Source organism: Sorex araneus, chromosome 2 (genome assembly GCF_027595985.1).
Source record: "Sorex araneus isolate mSorAra2 chromosome 2, mSorAra2.pri, whole genome shotgun sequence".
Lineage (NCBI taxonomy): Eukaryota > Metazoa > Chordata > Mammalia > Eulipotyphla > Soricidae > Sorex > Sorex araneus.
In genome coordinates this window covers 67,823,182-67,846,297 of record NC_073303.1, presented here as the reverse complement: position 1 = coordinate 67,846,297, position 23,116 = coordinate 67,823,182, and the positions used below count along the sequence as shown (strand labels likewise).

The 23,116-nt window shown below is 39.9% G+C and overlaps 2 protein-coding genes across 2 annotated transcripts; both read right to left on the bottom strand.

Moving 5' to 3' along the window:
• Nucleotides 1-1,285: 1,285 nt before the first annotated feature.
• Nucleotides 1,286-6,196, bottom strand: LOC101551629 (fatty acid-binding protein 9). Its single transcript, XM_004602370.1, has 4 exons — nucleotides 6,124-6,196; nucleotides 2,520-2,692; nucleotides 1,690-1,791; nucleotides 1,286-1,336 (listed from the first exon to the last, which is right to left on the bottom strand). Exons 1-4 carry the CDS (start codon nucleotides 6,194-6,196, stop codon nucleotides 1,286-1,288), a joined length of 399 nt encoding a protein of 132 aa, XP_004602427.1.
• Nucleotides 6,197-16,401: 10,205 nt separating this feature from the next.
• LOC101551357 (fatty acid-binding protein, adipocyte) lies at nucleotides 16,402-21,666 on the bottom strand. The gene is made up of 4 exons (XM_004602369.3): nucleotides 21,531-21,666; nucleotides 17,834-18,006; nucleotides 17,069-17,170; nucleotides 16,402-16,631 (listed from the first exon to the last, which is right to left on the bottom strand). Exons 1-4 carry the CDS (start codon nucleotides 21,601-21,603, stop codon nucleotides 16,581-16,583), a joined length of 399 nt encoding a protein of 132 aa, XP_004602426.1. The 5' UTR covers nucleotides 21,604-21,666; the 3' UTR covers nucleotides 16,402-16,580.
• Nucleotides 21,667-23,116: the final 1,450 nt, after the last annotated feature.

Sequence of the window (23,116 nt, the reverse complement as noted above, 5' to 3'; positions counted from 1 at the left end):
TTGCTTTGCACGTGTCTGAGACTCAGCTGATCCAAATTCAACCCCTAGCACCCCGTGGGATCCCCTGAGCACACCAGGAATGATCCTTGAGCTCAGAGATAGGAATTTGCACCAAGAATCACCACGTGTGGTCCAAAAACAAAAAAAAAATTATAACCTGCATGTATGTTATTTATCTGAGCTTTCCATAAGGTGTATGTATATATCTATAAAAATATTAGACTAAAGTTAGATCAGAGGAAAGATGTTTTTATGTCTAAACTATATTTTATTTTATTCATGCTGATCCATCCCTTACTCCAGTGCAAAAATGCCTCAGATTTTTAGGGTAAGCTTTCATTTTTCTCAGCTCAGAGAGCACTTCTAGCTATTTTAGACCTCTGTGTAGTTCTAAGAATCATACTCCTACTAAGCATTTAGAAATTCAAGACTGGTATTTTGAAAAGTATCATTCTGCATAGATTAAATTGGTAACTTGAAATAAGAAATGATAATTTCAAATGTTTTTTAATTTAGTTAAGTAGTTTAGGGTGCATGATAGTATTTTGCATGCTATCATGTATCTATAATCTATCTACCTCATCTGCTTTAAGTATAGCCAGCCTCTAAAAAATGAAAGGCCAGTAAATGGTTCTCAGAATCCGTGTTGCCCAGAGGGGTTTCTGATGATTATAAGTACCTCCTTTAGGATCACCCAAATTTCTACACAGTACACGTTGACGGACTGGAGCGATAGCACAGTGGGTAAGGCGTTTGCCTTGCATGTGGCTGACCCAGGTTCAATTCTTCCATCCCTCTCAGAGAGCCCAGCAAGCTACTGAGAGTATCCTGCCCCCATAGCAGAGCCTGGTAAGCTACCCATGGCATATTCGATATGCCAAAAACAGTAACAAGTCTCACAATGGAGACATTACTGGTATCCGCTCGAGCAAATCAATAAACGATGGGATGACAGTGCTACAGTGCAGTGCTACCCTTTGACAAAACACCTTAATGTAGGTCATGGTTTTAGTGCAGAGAACTCAAGGACTGAGGAAGTCAAGAGGGAAAAAGACTCTGGGGTGCAAGCCTTCATACTACAGGCAAGAACTTCTTGTCTCACCAATCTATTAACTTTTGCTTAGCCCTCAATATCACAACACTCCCAAACTGCACTTGTTGTTACGGTTTTATTGAGCAAATTAATGTTAAAGATTTCTCTTTTAATTGCACACTCTGGGATAGTTCTTCTTCAAGTCCCTGTTTGCTGTTTGTGAACAAGTCTTTGCTGATGTAGACACTTTCTTCATACTTTCTTATAGATTCTGGTGCTGACAACATTATTCATGATACATTCCTAAAATTACAAATGCATTGGTTAGAGTTCGATTACAGGTTAAAATGGCTCTGCCCCTCTTTCCCCAGAAACTTCAGTTAGGTACAAGTTAACTTGAAAGGTGTTCATCAAATATGACCATTTGCTAATTTAAAGGGTTGTGTCACAGTTTTTTCATCTGATAGACCTGGAGTTTGATCCCTGAGCCACATGTCCCCACCTTGGCCAGGAATCACCAATCTAGCTGGACCCTTGAAATGTCAGGCTCATGCCGGCAGGCTGAGAGAGGCACTCAGGAGTCCTGGTTGCTGATTGGAAGACCCACAGATCAATCAACAAATATAGTTTTAAAATTCAATTTAGACAAAACTTACCACTACCATTTTTCCATCTACAATTTTTCTTTTGATTGTTGTCTCTTTGCCAAGCCATTTTTGGACATGAATCATTGACCCACCATCTAATGTTACAATACTCTGGAAAGGCAGAAAGGAATCAGAAATCGCAATTTATTGCATTCTAACCTATGCAGAACTAGACATTGACTTATTAATTCTTCTGTTTTTCAAAATTATCACCTTAGTTACTGTCATAATTCCTGTATCACTGTCATCCCATTGCTCATCAATTTGCTTGATGGGCACCAGTAAGTGTGAGACTTGTTGTTACTACTTTTGGCATACTAAATACGCCACGGGTAGCTTGGTAGGCTAGAGAAATCTTAAGAGAATTTTTTTTTTTTGCTTTTTGGGTCACACCCAGTTATGCTCAGGGGTTACTCCTGGCTTTGCACTCAGGAATTACTCCTAGCAGTGCTCGAGAGACCATATGGGATGCTGGAAATCAAACTCGGGTCAGCAGCATGCAAGGCAAATGCTCTACCCGCTGTGCTATCGCTCCAGCCCAGAGAATATTTCTTTAATGCTCCCCCCCCAGGCAAACAACAGTGAATTATTCATGTGTAGTCGTCCTTCTATATGTTCTTTTACACAATGACAAGAATTCAAAAAAGTTGGGGGAAAGTTGAACTTTTATCTGCTAATGGCTAGAAAAATGTGAAAAATGACTGACTTTAGAAATATGCAGCGTCAGTGAACAGAGTGAGCCTTAACTGACACTAATAAATCAAGTTATCTATGATTAAACTATGTCTAACCACCAGGTTTTTTCTTCATGTGGAATACTGAAAAGGTTTAGCTATTACCTTTACTTTCCTATTGTCTGCTGTGGTTTCATCAAATTCTTGCCCCAGTTTGAAGGAGATCTCGGTGTTTTTGAAAGAACTTTCTGATTTGAAGTTCACTGTGTCCCCATCGGTGGTGATAGTGATGCTGGGTTTTGCTAAGTCCGCCATGCTACGAATAGCAGCACTCACTCCTATAAGGCAGAGAAAGCAAAACACATATTTAGAGGGAAACATTATCCTTTGGGGAAGCATTTTTTTAAAAATTCACATTCCCTGCACTTTTACACAATGTAATCTTTCATCAGTGCTCTCTCCAACTGGAAGTCTAGACCCTCCTAATTAAAAGAGATGTATAGTAATTTCCTTAATATTTTGAAATGGTGACTTTCTGGAACTGTGCTTTATTTAACATGTACTTATATAGGGTCCCCTTCCATGATCCAATGCTTGTACTTAAACTCAGCAGAGTTACTATAAATTACAGAAACTTTTATCCACATTTTAGAGACCAGACACCATGATTCAGAGAATGAGAAAGATTTAGTCTAGGTGATATATCTGGTATCAAAGCTAAGATTTAAGCACAAATTTTATAATTTGTCTCAGTATCCTAGTACAATTAAAGAATAGTAAATGCAGAGGAATAGTACCGAGGAAAAGGGCTTACCTTCTATGTGACTGACCCTAGCTCTATCTCTGACACTGCATTACGGTCCCCTGAGCACTGCCAGGAGCAATTACTGAGCACAGAGACAGGAGTACACTTTGAGTACTGCCAGGTATGGCCCCCAAAACAAACAAAAAAATTTAGTAACATTTGAAAACAATTATCGCAATTTTCCAAGTATCTAAATTACTACAAAAGTATATGACTTACAAAAGTTAAACTGCTCACTGATTTGCAGATTTAGATAAGCTCTGTAGTGAAGAGGAAGTCGGCAAAGCAGGCCATTGAACTTGGAGCCCAGCCCTGTTGTTTAGAGTGAGGATTTTCCACTATCACACTTTCCCCTCGGGTACATGGGCGGAAGAGCTGGCTCTTCTCTCATGGTATTGAGAGAAAATTAAAAAGTTCACGTTCATATTATGGAAATGATCTAGTGTTTCTAGTTTCAGAGAAGCAGCACTGGACTTGAATCACAAAGAAGAATGAGGTGGTCAAAACTTTGATTCAAACTTTGACACTTGCTAGCAAAAGCCTGTAATTTCTCTTCTTTAATCTACAACTCTTTCGGTAGCAAAATGTTTCTAGCTATCTTTGTGGTGTGTTGGAAGAATAAAGGATTTAAAATTATAATCACATATAAAGATGCTCAGCCATTGTTATTCACTCCTATTCTCTACATAAGCCCAGTTCACAATCAAACCAAACATCATTCTTCTCTAAGCCCCAGATTTCTTATCTATTCTGCAATCAAAACTCAAAATAGGCAAGTATATCAAAGCATACAATATAGCAGAATTTATATTTAAATTATTAACTCTTCTTTTTTTTTGGACTGCAGTGATAGCACAGTGGGTAGGGCGTTCACCTTTCACACAGCCGACCCATGTTTGATTTCTCTGCCCCTCTCAGAGAGCCCGGCAAGCTACCGAGAGTATCGTGCCCACATGGCAGAGCCTGGCAAGCTACCCATGGCATATTCGATATGCCAAAAACAGTAACAACAAGTCTCACAATGAGAGACGTTACTGGCCCGCTCGAACAAATCGATGAGCAGTGACAGTGACAGTGATGAAAGGGAATTAAAATGTTGCATTATGAAGAGATTAACTTCTTATAATAAGGAGTAAGAAATTGTTGTATAAGTACATACAAGGAGTAAAGAACTATAGCATGCATTGATTATTTTAGCACAGTTTAAAAACTGAGAAGAGAATGGGAGATACACCCCAATAGGCTGAGCACATGCCTTGTATTCAGGCAGCCTGTGTTTGATCCCCAGAACCACACGGTTCCGTGAGTACAGCCAGAAGAGACCCCCAAGTACAGAGCAAGGAACAGCTCCAGAACACTACAGGGGCTATTTCTGTTTATTAATTTGGAGGTCAATAAAATAAGTCAATGCTGGTGCCTAGGATCTTTGGTCTTGCACCTTCCACATTGGCCAGCTGAGAAGGGTCACACGACCAAGCTGCTTTTTATATGAAGTTGCTGTTAACCGTTTCTTGCTAAATCTCTTTGGATTTCAGCTGTGAGTGCCCTTCTCAGAAAGCTTTCATCATGATTGAGAAAAGGGGGAGGGGAGGACAAGAAACAAAGTAAGGTTAAAAATATATTTATATAGTTTGTTTTTGCAAAGTATGCTTCTCTTATTTCAAAATTATTTCATTAAATCTTAAATAATTGTTGTTTTGCTAGCATTAGTAACAGTTAGTTGCCATAGACCCAGGTCATTATGAATTATGTTTATTCATCTGGGTAAGAAGCGTGAGTAGGGTTTTTATTTTTAAGAAATACTCTATGGGAAAGTATCCAAGAGTAAACATCCGATTTTCCTGGTAAGAAATTTAGAATTCCTAGGAATAGAGATGTGACACGTTGGTAAATATTTCTCTCACGTGTATGAGAACCGGTGCTATATTTCTTCCATCACGGATACACACACACACACACACACACACACACACACACACACACACACACACACACACACATTCAGGGCCAGGGGGAATAGCTCAGTGGCCAAGGGTACATACTTTGCATACTCAGGGACCTGAGTTCAACCTCTGCCACAGGTGTCCTCCACTCCCTTACCACTGGGCACGGTCCTGGTGGCTCCCAGCATCGTGGGGCTTGAAAAATACTGTGTCACAGAGTCTAAGCATCTAAGCATCGAACTATCCAGCCCACTTAGCTGGGTACAGCCAGGGGATGCCCAAGGAGTCTCCTGAGCTCTGCTTAAAAGGCCCCTCCAGAAAAAAAAAATCAAAACTCGGCGCTGGGGTGATAGCACAGCAGGTAGGGTGTTTGCCTTGCACGCGGCGACCCAGGTTCGATTCCCAGCATCCCATATGATCCCCTGAGCACCACCAGGAGTAATTTCTGAGTGCAGAGCCAGGAATAACCCTGTGCATCGCCAGGTGTGACCCCCCCAAAAATTAAAAACTCTTTACAGTAATGTTGTAAATATATTCCACATATTTCCATACTTTAAAAATAAACCAACTGGAAATTTCACTTGATGCTCTTGCTCTTTTAAAGCTATGTTTTAAAGCGAATCTTGAAACAAATTTAGTTAATAAATGAACTATAGATAATTAATTACAGTCTACACATTCTAAAATGGATAAAGTCACTTGGACTTATCAAACTAAGGAGAAATTTCTTAAATTTCTTAGAGGGGCAAGAATGAAATCTTTTCAAAAGAACTTAAATACATAGATTATGGTTGCAAGGTGGCAAGGTAGCTTTCTGCCTATAATTCTGTCCCTAGAAAGGTAGAATTATTTCTAATATGAGCAAAAAGCAAAAGTAGATGCAAAAACTTTGTAAACCTTATATAAATACACCCTGGAATCAGAGGAAAGAGAATTGTAGAGAGAATAAGTTTGCCATGCAACCCCAATCACATCACTAAAGGCATTGCCAGTTTCCAAATCTTGTAATAGCCTTTCTCACCCAGTTCTTTCATGTATTCCTCAAAGTTTTCACTGGACACCAGCTTCCAGGTTCCCAAGAAGTGCTCAATCATGATGAAAGTTTTCTGAGTAGGGCACTCACAGCTGAAATCCAAAGAGGTTTAGGCAAGAAAGGGTTAACAGCCACTTCATATAAAAGGCAGCTTGGTCATGTGACCCTTCTCAGCTGGCCAATGTGGAAGGTGCAAGACCAAAGATCCTAGGCACCAGCATTGACTCATTTTATTTACCTCCCAATTAAGACACAGAAAATTAACATGTATCACTGATTTTTAAGTCAGTGACTATAGCTTCTAGCAAAGAAATTTACACCTGAGAGTCACCTGATAAATAGCACTTGTAGAATGGAGACAAGTTTCAGGAGAGATCAGCCTTTTGAACTCCAATGCTGAGTCAACTCTCGAGGAATAACAGCCACTGTCTAATGAACCCCTGTCAGAGGTGTTTTCCCACCAGCTCCAAGGACATCCTTGCAATGTCCACCTCAGCTGGTTTTTGTTTAGATAAGTCCCCATGGTGGAGTACCCTCTTAATTAAAATAATATCCTCCCCTCCCTTCCTCGCAGTGTTGATGAATTGATATTATTTAATGTAATTGAAATGTCTACATTTGTTTAGAGGGAGATGTAAGGTATTATTAATTTTGTTGGAGTGGCTAATCAAGAGTAATTGTGCTTTGGGAGAAAAAGGGACAATTAACGTTGAGTGGTATTTTGTGGTTTGCTATTTAAAGAAGTAGTACTAATGCTTGGGAAAATTTAACCTGCAGACCAAATTACAAGATAATTTTGGTATTAAAATACATCCCTTGAAATCGAGGAAAAGTTTGAGGTAGATATACAGTATTTTGACAACTGAATTCTAAAATACAATGCTAGCAAATATTCAAATATCTATAAATTTCTGAAATCATTTTATACCATCCAAATAAGAGATGTGTACTGTTCAGGTTTTGATTTTACTAAGAAAGATAAGATTCTTCAAAACAACTGAAATTTTTTTGAAAAAAGTGAATTTATATGATAATTTTGAACAAAGGCTGAAAAATTAGTTTTAAACACCAAAATAGTCATACCAGTACGTTTGTGTGAAATATTTCTTCAATTCAAGGAAATATTTACATAAACTATACATTTATGGAGAAAACAAAAACAAAGAGACTGGTTTTTGGTTGTAATAAAGTTATACTTTAAGAACTATAATTCTTTTGATTCAAACATATAAAGAAGAATTTTATTCTGCAATACTTTCACAGGTGGAATAGCTATTACAATATCTGGAAGATAAACAGGGAAAACAAAAAACATAAGTTAGTTTCAGAAGCTGAGGCCTGGGAGTTTCAGAAACTAAAGTCTTGAGCCTAAACTAACATCCATATTAACCACGAACTGAAAATAATGATGACACTAAAATAAAACCCAGAGCAGTTGAAAGTATTCTCAGAAATGACACTTAAATATTTCAAAAATAAAGCAAGTGAGTAACTAGAACTTTACTAGTTCTGGTTTCTGCTTGAGAAGTACATGGCTATATATGTTTGCCAGTAAGGCATGGGATAAATGTCTCCTATGTGTATAACCATTTCTTTTCCAATTCTGCCACAGATTAATTAAAAAATAAGTCCTGGGACAGAGAGATAATATAGCAAGTTATAAACTTGCCTTGCACAGTGCCAACTCTGGTTTGATCCCCCAAACCATGCCACAAGTGATTTTTGATCACAGACCCAGGAGTTAGCACAGACAGGTATAAAAAAATAAAAGAAACAAAGAGAGAGGGGTAAGGAGGGAGTGAGGGAGGGAAGAAGACAGGAAGGAAGAAGAAAAGAATATCAATCCTGTGGCCCATGAGACAAAAGGACAAGTCAAATTCTTGGCTTCTGTAAGATTTCCTTACTTCTAAGAGAGTATCGGAGGGTAAGTTTCTCTTCTCTACACAGCTCAATCTCTTTTAGAATATGCGATCCTACTGTGTCATTGTTAGCAACTCAAAGTCAAAACTGAAAATGGCAAAACAGAAAGTGAGGAAGAACTATGGGTCACTCAATTCTAGAAGGGTTACAGTGAATCAGTCAATTGATTACAAAGCAATGGTGTGTGGGGTTTTGTTTTTTTCAACTTAAGTCATGATTGACAGATCTTTGCCTGTCAGTGTGTGATGAACTTGAATTTCAAAAGAAGTACTAGATGTGCCAGAGATGATGCATATGAGTTAAGGCATATGCCTGGCATATGGCTGATTGTAGTTTGTTCCCAGCACCACATGGTTGAAGCACTGCAAGTTAAAGCCTTCCTGGCCAGGCACTTCCAGGACGGCCCGGGTAAGCCCAGGACCAAGGGGTGCAAGCAGCACTTCGTCCTCAGGTCCTCACATTGAGTCCCTGACACAACTGGAGAGAATTTCCCCAAGTGGCCCCTGGTCTCCTGAGCACCACTTGGGATCTCCCCTGCAAACAAAAGCAAAACTTGTATGTGTCATATGATATTGGTATCCGCACAAAATTATCCATCTTCTCAAATACAATTCAAACATCTCTGGGACTCCAGTTCAGAGCTAGTTGTTCCCTACCGAGGGGATCCAGTGAACGTCAACAATATATTAGAGAGCGTATTGCAACTCATTTTTTCTCCAGCGTTCCCCCAAGCTATTATATGAGTACATCAAGCAATAAAACTCTTTCTTACTGTGCTCTACATCTGCAAAACAGTGCCTAGCAAAAATGCAGGTGCTCAATAGATATTTTATGAGCAGATGATGAAAGGAATAAGCAGTGTCTGTTCCTTTTTAATTCATAGTTCCTCCTGCATGATCTTAATCTTTTAAAAAAATGACTAAAGGCAAGATTTTAACACATCGTCCTCTTTCGACCTGCTGCTGAGAGAGGCTCTTCCCTCTGTTCCTCTCCTAGGAGAGCATTCTCAGGTTCCCCTCATCTCTGCAGTGTCTCAATGCCCTTTAAGTCTTCCATCTCAACCAAATTTTGTGGGGTTTTGCTTCAAGTTTTAGGCCACCCCCAGAGGAGCACAGGGATCCAGTTCCCAGGCCCAACCCAGGCCTCCACATGTCAAGTATGTACAGAAGCCTTCTCTGGAGCCTTCTCTCAACTCCCTCTCAACAGAGAAGTTTCTGTTTCTGCTGCTACATCCACTCGATTCTGTAATAAAAACTTTGGTTTTGGTTTTGCTTCTCTGGATTTTTGTTTTGTTTTGTTCTATTGGGGGACACACCCGTCAGTGCTCAGGGATCGCTCCTGGCTCTATGTTCAGTGATCACTCCTGGCAGGGCTCAGGACTTACTTCTAGCTCAGGGATCACATGTGTCAGTGCCCAGGGGGCCATCTGGGATGGTAGGGGTTGAACGCGGGTCAGCCACCTGCAAGGCAAGTGCCCTACCCGCTGTACTATCTCTCTGGTCCCTCCAAATTTTAAGTTAATCATCAACACAATTTTAGGTTAAATAGTCATATTTAGAGAACTATGAGACAGAGTTAAGAGTTATGTGTTAAGAGAGCACAGTCTTTTCCATAGTGGAGAAAGCCTAAGATGGCTTTTGGAAGCGGGATGGGTATCGATTTTCTTCAAATTGACTTGACCTTGAGTTCTGCTAGACATAAAACTGTTCTGGAGTTGGGGAAGGTAGGATTTGGGGTGGGGGAAATGGTCTTTTTCACTGCCTTTTGTTCTTCTTGGAGTATCTCTTTTCTTAGGGGATTCACCCTTTTCCGGGTGATGCCTCAGATTCTGCATCTCAAAAGATCTCAATATTTTCATCTTTAAGGGGTCCAGATTTCCTGCTTCTTGGCAGATTCAGGGCTGGAGGCTTGGTGATGTCTTTAAATCATACCCCCTTCTCCTACCTGCCTTCAATAGTTCTTCTTGTTATAATCATTTGCAGTGCCATGGATCAAATATGATTTTATGTGCAAGGCAAGTGCTCTACCAGTGATCTACTCTTTGGGGGGGGGTGGCGGGAGTGGGGAGTGGTTTGGGCCACATTTAGCAGTGGTCCGGGGGCACTCCTGGCTCAACATAATATTTTAGTAGCATAATTGTGGAGAGAAGGTAAATGCATATTTAAAAATGAGTTTAGTATCCATTTATTGTTGTTGTTCTTGGGTTTGGGGCCACACCTGGCAGTGCTTAGGAACTATTCCTGGTTCTGACCTCAGAAATGACCTTGGCAGTACACTTTGGGGACCAAATATTTCCATAGATATTTCCAAACATATTTCCAAATGTTTCCATAGAAGGAATCAGGGTCAGCCACACGAACGGTAAGGGCCTTACCTCCTATACGATCTCGCCAGCCTAATTTGAGATTTAAACAAAGAGCAATTGATAAAACAAGCTGGCACTCACTTTTATGTAGAAAACAGAATGAAAAGGAATTTTAGGGAGTTCATAAAAGATGGCAGCAGTGATAGTTTAGGAATGAACGTCTTGAGTCGGGATGCCTGCGCTGTCTAATTGGACATGAAAGAAGAAACCTCAGTTTCCCCTTGGAAGCTGCTGTGAACAGTGCTATTTTGACTGTCCCCACCCTACACATTTAAAAAAAATTATTAGTGGATCGCCATGAGGTACACATACAGACTTATAAACTTTCATGCTTGCATTTTAGTTATACAGTAGTCGAGTGCCCATCCCTCCACCAGTGCCCATTCTCTGCCACCAATAGTTCCAGCCCCTTTCCCCACACCCCACCCCGTCCTCCCCCCACCCCACCCCACCTCTGGGCAGGGCATTCCCTTTGCTCTCTCTCTCTCCTTTTGCCCACCCTACACTTCTGACTACGGTGAATTCCTGGGCTCTTGCTGATAAGTGGGAAGCCAACAAGTCCTCAACACCAGTAATTCTGCCTCAGACCTTAGACCCACTACAAGATAATGGATAGAGAGATTCCCAAGGAAATCTCGATAGAGATGCCTCCAGACCCCGTGCCAGGCTGAGTCTTATTCAGAGTACCCCGGAGGGGGTCAGATGAGCCTCCACCCACCCAAACAGAGCCCCAGTAAGTAGTCAAACAGTTCCAAAACCCAATCACCGCCATGCACCTGGCTAATCTCCACAGCTTGGGACAAGCTTCATCCATGAATGAATCTGGTGAAAAACTCAGGTGTGCAGGGTTTGTGACCAAAATCTCCAAGGTCTCACACAGTCCAGGAGGCATTTATTGTAAACATTTTTGTCACTTGATAAGTACAACAAAGATAATTTTCCTATAAAAGAGCCACCAAGGGGGGCTGGAGCGATAGCACAGTGGGAGGGTGTTTGTCTTGCATGCGGCCGACCCAGGTTCGATTCCCAGCATCCCATATGGTCCCCTGAGCACCGCCAGGAGTAATTCCTGAGTGCAGAGCCAGGAGTAACAACCCCTGTGCATTGCCAGTTGTGACCCAAAAAGCAAAAAAAAAAAGAGCCACCAAATGAGCTACATTTAAGTTTCTTGTATACTAAGGTCCTCCCTGACTGGGGGCTTTCTTTCCTTTCTCCTTTATGTTCCAATAAATCTTTCTATTTCCAACTCTGAGTCTCAGCATCTCTATTATGCAACATTTTTATTCTTGAAAATATTAAGGAACCCTGGGAACCACAGATCAACACAGAGAGTGTCACTACTCCTGCTTCAAATATCATCTCCTCTTTTTTCCCAAGTCTCTCATGTCCTTGGAGCTATCACTTAAATATAAGTTACCACTTGTATGCAGGTGGTGCCTAAATCTACATCTCAGCTGGCATTGTGCTCCTAAGATTCCTGTGTCCGTTCTTTACTTAGTTTCCTAGGCTGAAATGCCAACCTCACTTTTCTCATTTGGTAGCAACGATGCTGTCAGGTTCAGCCAGGGACCGAGCGGTGCCCAGCTGATGAAATAGTGACGTTCCTGGAACTAAAGATCACCCTGCAGTCTCTGGCACTGGAGACAGGGCTGATGCCCATCCCACGCCTGGTAGCCTCCAGGCTCTACCCCTCGCTTACTGAGCTACGGGTTGGAGTGATAGCACAGTGGGTAGGGTGTTTGCCTTGCATGCGGCCGACCGGGTTCTATTCCTCCATCCTTCTCGGAGAGCCCAGCAAGCTACCGAGAGTATCCCACCCACACAGCAGAGCCTGGCAAGCTCCCCATGGCGTATTCGATGTGCCAAAAAACAGTAACAGCAAGTCTCACCAGTGGAGACTGGTGAGACGTTACTGGTGCTCACTCGAGCAAATCGATGAACAACGGGAGGACAGTGACAGTGACAGTGACCGAGCTACCGTTCCCACTGGTCTTTGTTACTTTCCCCACAGGACATGGCTGGGGACTCTCCTCCAGCCTTAGAAGGGGGCCAGGGGAAAATGGCCGGCCTCAGCCAGAGATGAACAAAGTGAAGAAATGGGAGACTTTTACTGGGGTGCACTCCCAGGAAGACCCTACAGGCCCCTCGCAAGGCTGGGGTAGAGCCACGCCCTGGGAGAGGTTAATCGGGGTTTTAAGTTGTCTTGGACAGGAAGAGGAAGAGAGAACGGGTGGGACCAGTGTGCTTGGTCTGACCTTCTGTGATCTGGAGGGGATGGATGTGAGGAGGCATGGAATGCAGCCTGGTGGCTTCCTGTCACCAGACGGACCCTAAGCCCTGTCTTCCGTGCTGCGGGCTGGGTGATCTTCGATTTCAAGGATGTCACTATCTGATCAGTCAGTTGACATGTGATCCCAAGCAAACCTTACAGCCAGAAGGGTCTGCCCAGGAGCGCACACCAATAAACTTCTTCTATTTCTACACTTTACTCGTCTCTGTCTGTCTGTCTGCACCGGGTGAGGTTTCTGACCTACCAGATACTAAATTCTTAGAAGAATATCTGAATGATAAAATACACTGTTGCAGGCAGATAAACAGGGGTCTGGTAATGAGCTTTGAGGAAATAAGGAAATAATAAAACTTTCAAATAAATTGTCCAGTCCTGAAGGTATGCAGAACACGTCCCAGTTGGGATTCTAATTCTGAACTCTCTGGATATGAAGAAACTGAGCCCCGCCCAGAGAAGGGTGGAACCTTCAGAAAAGAAAGACACGAAGGTTTTAAGGTCCTGCTAAGAATATGAAAGGACCATTAAGAGTGCAAAAACTTCTAAGTGGTAACATCCAGATTCATTTTTACGTATACAGAGAACTCCAGGCCAAGACAATTTGCAAAATTATATATAACCTTCTCCCAAATCCATCCAGGCATTTTCCATGAGAAGTCTCCTTTGTTCTCTCTTCTCTGATTGGATTGCAAATCTCTCTCCCTCTCTCTCTTTCTCTCTCTCTCTCTCTCTCTCTCTCTCTCTCTCTCTCTCTCACACACACACACACACACACACACATACACACCCCTTACATCCCTAAATTTCTTTCCACAAAAACGATTTTGTTTCACCATTTTGCCTCCTCCTGAAAGTCTATTTTGGAGGAAGATGACAGACTTAGAACTCTGGTACCATTTTTAGGACTAATTTATGTCTTCTGCAAAGGGTAATTCCTTGCTCTAGCCTGAGTCCACAGCTCCCTGAGCGCTTGCGTGATGGGGACCAGTTTCCCATGCAGTGCGGGACAAACGGACTTCAGGAACAATATGACAGGCACTTCACAGGGCTGGCAGGATGCAAGTGTCCAAGTTGCATAGGTGGGCAGAGCCAACTTGACTGGACTGACCCACGCCAGGCCTCACCGTGGGTGAGCAAGGCACTTCCCCTCTCTGCTCTCAGCCAGCAGACAGGTGGTTCCTGAAGACGATTCCCTCACTCCACACCTTACCAAGTGACCCGCCACAGTGCAAAGCGTTTGGTTTGCCACAGAAATGATCGCGTTCAATCCCTTAGAAATGTCCTCTTTTGAGTTCTTCACTCCTACCATGAGTCTACATCTCTCTTTTTGCAGAGAAATTGAATTTTCATTATCAGTAACTTATGATACCTTTCCAATATCCTTACCTCTTGGTGTTACGCACAGACACTGAAAAAATAACTATGGGCTTACTTTTAAAGGAAGTATCATAGTAAGACTTCATAAGAAAGAATATCATACCCATCAAAAAATGGGGAGAAGAGATAAACAGAAGATTCCTTAACGAAGACATACTGATGGCTAATATATATATGTCAAAAAAATGCTCTGCATTCCTTATTATCAGGGAAATGCAAATCAAAACAATGAGATATCACTTCATACCAGTGGGACCAGCACACATTACAATGAACAAAAGCAACCAGTGTTGGTATGGATGTGGGGAAAATAAAATTTCAGCTGCTGCTGGTGCAAATGTCAACTGGTCCAGCCTTTCTAAAAAATAAGCCTTTTTGGAGACATCTTGATGAGTTAAAAATTGAGTTTTCATGTGATTCAGCAATTCCGTGTCTTCGCTTCTACTCCGAGGGCCCAAAAAATCTAATGAGAAAAGATATTTGTGCTTCCATGTTCATTAAAGCTAAATTCACAGTAGCTAAAATAAGGAAATTTAAGTGTCCAAGAATAAATGACTAGATAAAGAAACTGGTACATACACACAATAGAATACTACTCAGTTGTCTGAAAACAGAAAGAAACTAAAATCATGCAATTTGCTGCTACATGAATAAGTCTAAAGAATACTATGCTGAGTGAAGTTAGTCAGAAGGAAAAGGACAGTTACAGATGATCTCTCTCCTGTGTGGGAAGTAAAGAAATTTATTAAGGAAATAAAAAATGGCTAAAAGCAACAGAGCCTGAAAATAGGACCCCAAAGCTTGGGAGGCTGGGGGGAGGGGTGAGAAACACGCTCTCGCAGAGGGTGTGGTGTTGGAACCCTATTGTTGACAGCATTGTAAATCACCATGCCTAAAATTTAAAAACAAAAACTTATAGAAACAAAAATGATCTTCCAGCTTGCTTGCAGCCAACTGGGGTTCAATCCTTGGCCCCCAAGTCCCACCAGAAGTGATCTATAAGCTCAAAGCTCAGAGTAAATCCTGAGCTCAACCGGGTGGGACCCCCAAAACAGAAATAAAGCAAAATAAAAGCATAAAAAGGAAGTATCACAAGCACAAATTATAACAGCTGAAGCCCATAATTTAACAGATTTTTGACTTAAAATAAAATGTAAGCAAGTCTATCTACTTGGGATTCCAAGTTAAATAGAGCAGATTCAAAGTTTCCAGCAAGGACAGAATAAAAAATTCACAACCCTCATCCCTTTTATCCCCTCTCAGCCCCCCCCAACACACACACACATACACACAAACACACACACACACACACACATTCTCACATACAAACCTACCAGAGAAATCTTAGCTTTTTTGATATCTTTTACATACTGTGATTCCATGAAGGTTTTATTTGAAAAACAAGTTCCAGGGCTGGAGCGATAGCACAGTGGGTAGGGCGTTTGCCTTGCATGCGGTCGACCTGGGTTCGATTCCCGGCATCCCATATGGTCCCCTGAGCACCACCAGGAGTAATTCCTGAGTGCAGAGCCAGGAGTAACCCCTGTACATTGCTGGGTGTGACCCAAAAAGCAAAAAAAACAAAAACAAAACCCCAAGTTCCAGAATTATTAATTATTATTATTATTATTTTTTTACAGCACTGAGGGTTGAAAATGCAAGTGCTGTATAGCTAAGCTACATCCCTAGACTTTCAACATTTTATTTGAATAGAAAGTTTCATGGGTAAGAAATACAAATTTTTTTAATAAAAGAAAAATTGGAAACCACTGCAAGAGTTTTTAAATCATTACTTATTATAGGACTGTCATGTATTTTTTAAAATAAATGTTATAGAATTATTTGTACATAATTTTTGAGCAATTTAAGAGATTTGCTTTATAAATAACTTTTTGCTTTACAAATTTTATTTTGCTTCACAAATAATTTTTAGATTACAAATTTTAGCAAGCCTAAAAATCTCTTTTTCTATCACATGCATTGCTACTCTACTTCTCTTTTTTTATGTTCTATGACATGTAGGTATGAAATGACAGACCTTAAGGCCAGTAGGCTATGAACAATTCACTACATTTAAAATTGTCAATGTCTCTGAAAGGTAATTATTTGACTGTAAATATACTAAGAAAGAAAAAGACCATACCCATTCATAGCACGAATTTATCCTCTATTTAAGATAGCAGAGAATTAATAATGTCTCATGTTGTATTATGAAAACTCATATTACTCTTACAAAAAAACCACAAAACAATAGTTTCTATTTTTGTCACTGAATTATGAGAAAGAACTTTTTCAGCACAATGAATAAATCATCATATCACCTTTAAAATCTAAAAAAAAATTTATTTAACCAACACAGTTACATCTAGTGAAATCATTTGGGGGGAAATTGATTACTTGCTAATTAGTGAAAAAAAACAATATATTTGGACAATGCATCCCGTGAAACATTGTGGAGTTCGGTGCAGACATCAATCCAGCTCCGAGTCTCTTGATTTAAGCTCTCTCGTAAACTCTAGTAGAAGTGACGCCTTTCATGACACATTCCTAGACACAGAAAAAAATCCTTAGTCAATCCCTGGAAAACCATGTGTTTGTTTATTGTCAGTTGTAGGAAGGAAACGAATGGATTTGAAAGACACTTTTTTAGGATTCCAACGTATACCCGATGCTGTAATGAATTAGGAAAATGGCAACCGCCTCCCTCCTAGGAGCTTTGCAGTCAATATGACAAGTGATAAGTAGAAGCCAAAACCTAATACAGATGGTGCGTGCTGAGACGTATCTGGGAACGCTTTAGGGGACTGTAAGACTGATCTGAGCTCAAAACCATGAACTGCAATTCTCAGAATGATTCCATAATCCCATGTCCCAGTAGAGTCACTTTTTTTGCCCTGCACAAACAGGAGTGATTGTCTATTTCTCATAATAATGATGACGATTTTGTAACAGAATTCAGAATGAAGTTGCTGGAACATACTCACCACCACCAGCTTGTCATCCACTCTCTTTCTCTTTATGGTGGTTGATTTCCCATCCCACTTCTGCACCTGCACCAGAGCGCCTCCGTCTAAGGTGAAGCAGCTCTGTGGGAATAAATCAAAATGATTCTAACACGTGGTGGCAGGAGACAAAATTAAAAATACAGCTCCTTGGAAGAAATGTTTTAAAATTATTTGTAATTCTAAGTAACAGGAATATATTAGAAAAATAATGAGTGTAAAAGCAAAAGCATAAGTATAGAATTATCAGAAATTAATGCAGAATATTGGAAAACTTTCAATGAATATATGGTCTAAATTTATGTTGAAAATATGGCATTTTAGATGATTTCCGCTTTTTTTATTTCATATTTTAATCACCCTTTTCAACCACCACAGTACTTCTGTTACTTCATACATGGTAGCACTGTAGAACTGTCGTCCCATTGTTCATCGATTTGCTCGAGCAGGCACCAGTAACGTCTCCATTGTGAGACTTGTTGTTACTGTTTTTGGCGTATCAAATACACCACGGGTACTCCATACATGGTATGACAAATAAATTATAGTTGTTATATCTTTAAATAAGGGTGACTATGTGAGACACGAAAAGATTCACTAAGTATTGAAAAAAGGCAACTGAGTTTAGACCTATGAGGGTGCCTGTGGCCTAAAAGAGAATCTTTCACCCGTAACAAAGTGAATTCTTGTCGGAGGCCATCATTTAGAAGGCAGGCTTAGACTGAACTCTAATTACTTATTGCTCACCTTGACTTTCCTGTCATCTGCAGTGACCTCATCAAATTCTTGGCCAAGTTTGAAGGAAACCTCAGTATTTTTGAAGGTACTCTCTGATTTAATGGTGATAACATCTCCATTCACACTAATAATCATATTCGGTTTTGCCATACCAGCCACTTTCCTGGTTGCAAAACCCACTCCTGCAGTTGGGAGAGAAACAAAACGTCAAGCTTACATTTTTCCCCCCTACACATTTAAATCAGAGCTGTGAAATGCATGTACAGGGGAGTGTATTTATGCATATGTGTAATTTTATATATGGGGACATCTGTGCATATTATATACATAATAGGAAAAAGATATCCTTGAATTTGTTAAAAGCCTCCTTGAAAATAGCTCATGGAAGTGAGTAGAGCAGACCAGTGTTTAAAGAAACTGAGATAGTTAATTAGTTAGCAGTAGATCTACTTAAATGTCCCCTTCTGGATTCAAATACAACTCCACAAAAGATACATTTTCAGTTTTCAACAAGAATTTGTACAGGGGACAGAGTAATAGTACAGTGGGTAGGGCATTTGCCTTGCATGCAGCCAACCTGGGTTTGGTCCCCAGTATCCCATATGGTCCCCTGTATCCCATATGTTCACTTGAGCACCACCAGGACTAATTTTTGAGTGCACAGTCAGGAGTAACCCCTAAGCATTATTGGTTGTGACCCATAAAGAAGAAGAGAGAAAGAGAGAGAGAGAAAGAGAGAGAGAAAGAAAGAAAGAAAGAAAGAAAGAAAGAAAGAAAGAAAGAAAGAAAGAAAGAAAGAAAGAAAGAAAGAAAGAAAGAAAGAAAGAAAGAAAGAAAGAGAGAGAGAGAGAGAAAGAGAGGAAGAGAGAAAGAGAGAGGAAGAAAGAATTGTACAAATACTGTTTTCTGAGATACACACCCACACCCACACACTCACACACCCACCACCCACACAAACACACAAACTCTCTAACACACACACACACACACTTACATTTTAAAAGTAACTGTTAATTGATCATCTCAACTACTAAGACTACCAGAGTTTTACTAAATTTCTGATGGTATTTTGGCCTTTTCTTCATAGATTAAAAAAACAGTTATCTAATTTATAAAAACAAAACTCTTAATAGGAATTTGGGCCAATCTAGAGTTGCTCAGTTTTTTTTTTTTAAAAAAAAAAAACATCTATTTGGACACTAAAAATTCACAGTTCAGAGCTTTTTCTGCCAAGTCTATTTTTCTTGGCTTCTGTTCCTAATTATTCTACCATGAAATCAAGGTTTTAATTAATTTCTCCCAAAGGCAAAATATTTCCCACATTCATATCATTTTAGAATGGTGATATTGTCCCTAATACATCATAAGAAATGTTAAGGAATGCTTAGTTCTTAATTGTAAACACTTCAAATTTTAAGAAATCAAAGTGTGTGTATATTTAGAAATTACTACTCCTGATTCCCAATTAACAAATCTATTTTTAAAATAAATATATTTTACTTTATAATTTATCTCAATTTTGCTGTTTGAGCCACACCCAGCAATGTTCAGTGGTTATTCCTAGCTCTGCAGTCATGTATTACTTTTGGCAGTGCTCAGGAGGTCAAATGGGATGCCGGGATCAAATCTGGGTCAGCTACATACAAGACAAGTGCCCTTTCTGCTGTACTATCGCTCCAGTCAATAAATGATTTGCGACCTAACATAGATAGTGATAATTTGCTACCATTGCATGTCTAATTGTCAATTTTTGACAGTGATAAATAGGTTGAATTTTTAAAGATGTATATGAATCTAAGATATTTCCTTGACAAAAAAAAACTACTTATAGATGCCAAAGCTTAGGGTAAACAAGAAAATACATATTGCACAGAATGTTGTGTTGCTGACATTTATATTTAGCTCCTTATTTGAAGGAAAAAATGACCCCAGGTGGGATGGCAATATGCTATTGCAACAAATTGTGACTCTATTACAAAATCATACATGCAATGAGAGAACACGGTAAAAGGGTGCGGCATGTACAGTAAACCCGCATGAGTCTAATACGGGAAAAATTTAATTCTTCACCTGTCTGAGCCTGTTTTCACCAGTGAAAGCACTCCTTGCTTCTGGGTCATGAGTTAGAGCAGCAGATTTCAGAAGTCATTGCCTCTCATTATCATCAGAACTTTGTGACTTTAAATATTTTCACTTAAGAATTTAGATATATCGGGGCTAGAGAAATAGTGCAGGAAGTAAGGTACTTGTCTTGCATGCAGTGACCCCAGTTCAAACCCCACCACCACATATGGTCTCAGTCATCACAGGAGTAACCGCTGAGCCAAATATTAGAGCCTTCCTCTGGCATCTGTATGTCAGCATATAGTTTGCTGAATCACTGATATTCTAGAAAACTTAGTCTCATTCTTGCAAAAATTCCTGGTTTCCCTCTTCTCTACAAACAAAAAAAATAGGAGTTATACTCAAACAAAAAATAATAAATTATTTAGGGAAATGTTGGGCTGGAGCGATAGCACAGTAGGTAGGGCGTTTGCCTTGCAGGAGGCCAACCTGGGTTCAATTCCTCCACCCCTCTCGGAGAGCCCGGCAAGCTACCGAGAGTGTCTCACCCATACGCAGAGCCTGGCAAGCTACCTGTGGAGTATTCGATATGCCAACAACAGTAACAAGTCTCAAAATAGAGATGTTACTGGTGCCCGCTCGAGCAAATCGATTAGCAACGGGATGACAGTGACAGTGACAGGGAAATGTTGAGTATTTGGGAATTAAATCATAACCTCTAAAAAAGATTATATAAAACCCCATTCCAATAATACCCTGGGGTCAGATTTATCATGCATGGGTTATGGTGGAAAAGGGCATTAAAGGTCGAAGCTGCCTGAGAGAGAGGAACACATCTCTGCTTTGTCCTAACAACTTCCTTTACCTCCGTAACTTTCTGTGTAACAGCCGCATGATCCACTAGCAGTGCCAGCAGACTAAAATTCCCAAAGCCTTTTTATTATTAAAGAAAGGATATTTAAGTTCTCCTTTTCTAATTACTCAGTATTTCGATGGCATCCCATGTCATCTTTGGTTAAAAATATTTAAGTCTGTAAAATAATATCTTCTGAAATTATGATTTCTCTGACCCATAAAATAGCCATACATTTTAATGTATTGGTATAGAGACTAAAAAAATTGCTAACATACATGAATCTTATAACTTAAACTGAGATGAGAAATATAATGCCTTCAGTTTCAAGTGGGAAATATTGAATGATAAGAAATACTGGCTTTTTCCCAGATAATTGTGTATTTTATAGGCAAGAGGGAAAAAAATAAAAACAGTCAAGGAGCCAAGTAAATCAAAGATTCATAAGTTTAGCAAGCAAATAAAATCTGATCATTTCTGTCACCATGAAATTTCATTTAGAACTTTTTTGCATTTTTTTCTCCTTTAAGAAGCATTAATTGTAACTTTGGTGTATACTGTTTCAAGAAACAAATCATGTTTAAAAACAATATTTTCAGAGCATTTCTGACACAAATGAGTTCTAAAAGGGATTCAGAGACCTCTTAAACTGACTCTCACTTGCCAATTTTTATAGTGTCTATATAAGCATTCTCTTCAGTGTTTCCAGAATTCAAAAAACAAACAGCAATAAGCCCTTTTGCCCCAGAGAAAAAGTTACAAATGTTATTGCACAGCAAATTTCCTTACCCACTTCCTTCATGTAATCATCAAAGTTTTCACTGGAGACAAGTTTCCAGGTACCTACAAATGCGTCACACATTTTGTGAGCTTTCTAGGATTATTCTTCCAGATGCGAAAGAAGTTGCAGCTCTCAGGAAGCTGGTATGGCCCACTTGAGTCCAGATACCTTCCTTTTAAAGATGCTCAGAACATGTGATCTCAGGAATAACCAATTGGAAAGGATGTCAGATCATTTTCCTTGCTACCAGTCTTTGCATTTTTCCCTCTGAGTCATGTTTTTAATAGAAATTTCTCAACTTTGGCTCTCCCTGGCAAATAGTCACTGGGCTTAGGGTACAAATTATTTTGAACCATTACCAGAATATTTTAAATGTCCCTGTTTTGATAGTTTAATGCTCATCACCCTGAATTTCCCCCTATTATTTTCACATATACTTATCCCAGCAAAGATAAGAATAATTATCTTAGGTTAAACTTTGACTCCACTTTCTGGAGATTCTATCAAGATTGCAAGTATTTGGTTCTTTTGAATTGTGGAAAATTAAAATTATCTTGGCTGGAGTGATAGCACAGTAGATAGGACGTTTGCCTGGCACACAGCCGACCCGGGTTCGATTCCTCCGCCCCTCTCGGAGAGCCCGACAAGCTACCGAGAGAATCTCGCCTGCATGGCAGAGCCTGGCAAGCTACCCGTGGTGTATTTGATATGCCAACAACAGTAACAAGTCTCACAATGGAGACGTTACTGGTGCCTGCTTGAGCAAATTGATGAGCAATGGGATGACAGAAACACAGTGACACAGTGATTAAATAATTGCAAAAGCTCTTTGGGACTGTACTATCTCAGGAGTTACTTGGAAATTGAAATTAAATAAGTAATAACATTTAAATTGTACTGGGTTTCTCATGTCAAATGTTTTGCATGAGTGTAAAACAAATTTAATTATTCCATTATAAATCTGGATTAAAACCACTATGGATCTGAATTCAACTAATAATTTTCATTTAGGACTAGAGGAATAATATAGGAACTTAAGGCGCTTACCTAGCACAAGGCCAACCTTTATTTGTCCTCAGCACTGCCTCTGGTTCCCTGAGCACTGCCAAGAGTGATTCCTGAGCACAGAACCAGAATAAAAGTAAGCGAGCACTATAGGGTGTGGCATAATACCATTCAAAAACTTGAAAAAAAATAATCATTTAACCTTACTCATATCCCAGAGGTGAGAGCATAAAATTGATTTCTACACCCCTTTAAAAAATAGGCTGCAATCCAAATATATAGCGTATACCTAGAAAGTTATTCTGTTCATGAATTATCTGATTTATCCAACCCAAATGCTTTTATTAGAGAGCAATTAGAAGTGCTCACAAGCTAACAGCATGTTTCCTTCTTCCATTTAGTGAAGAATTCATGAGAAAACTTTCACAAAATAGCCAGCATTTAAATAACCCCTTGCCCTTTACCATAATGTTTATATGTGCAACAAATAACGTACCCATATTTTAGCAGGGGGAGGGCGGTGGTTAAAAGTTTGCTGAGTTAAGAACTACTACACTGGATCACCCTGACAGTATCTTTGGGCACATGA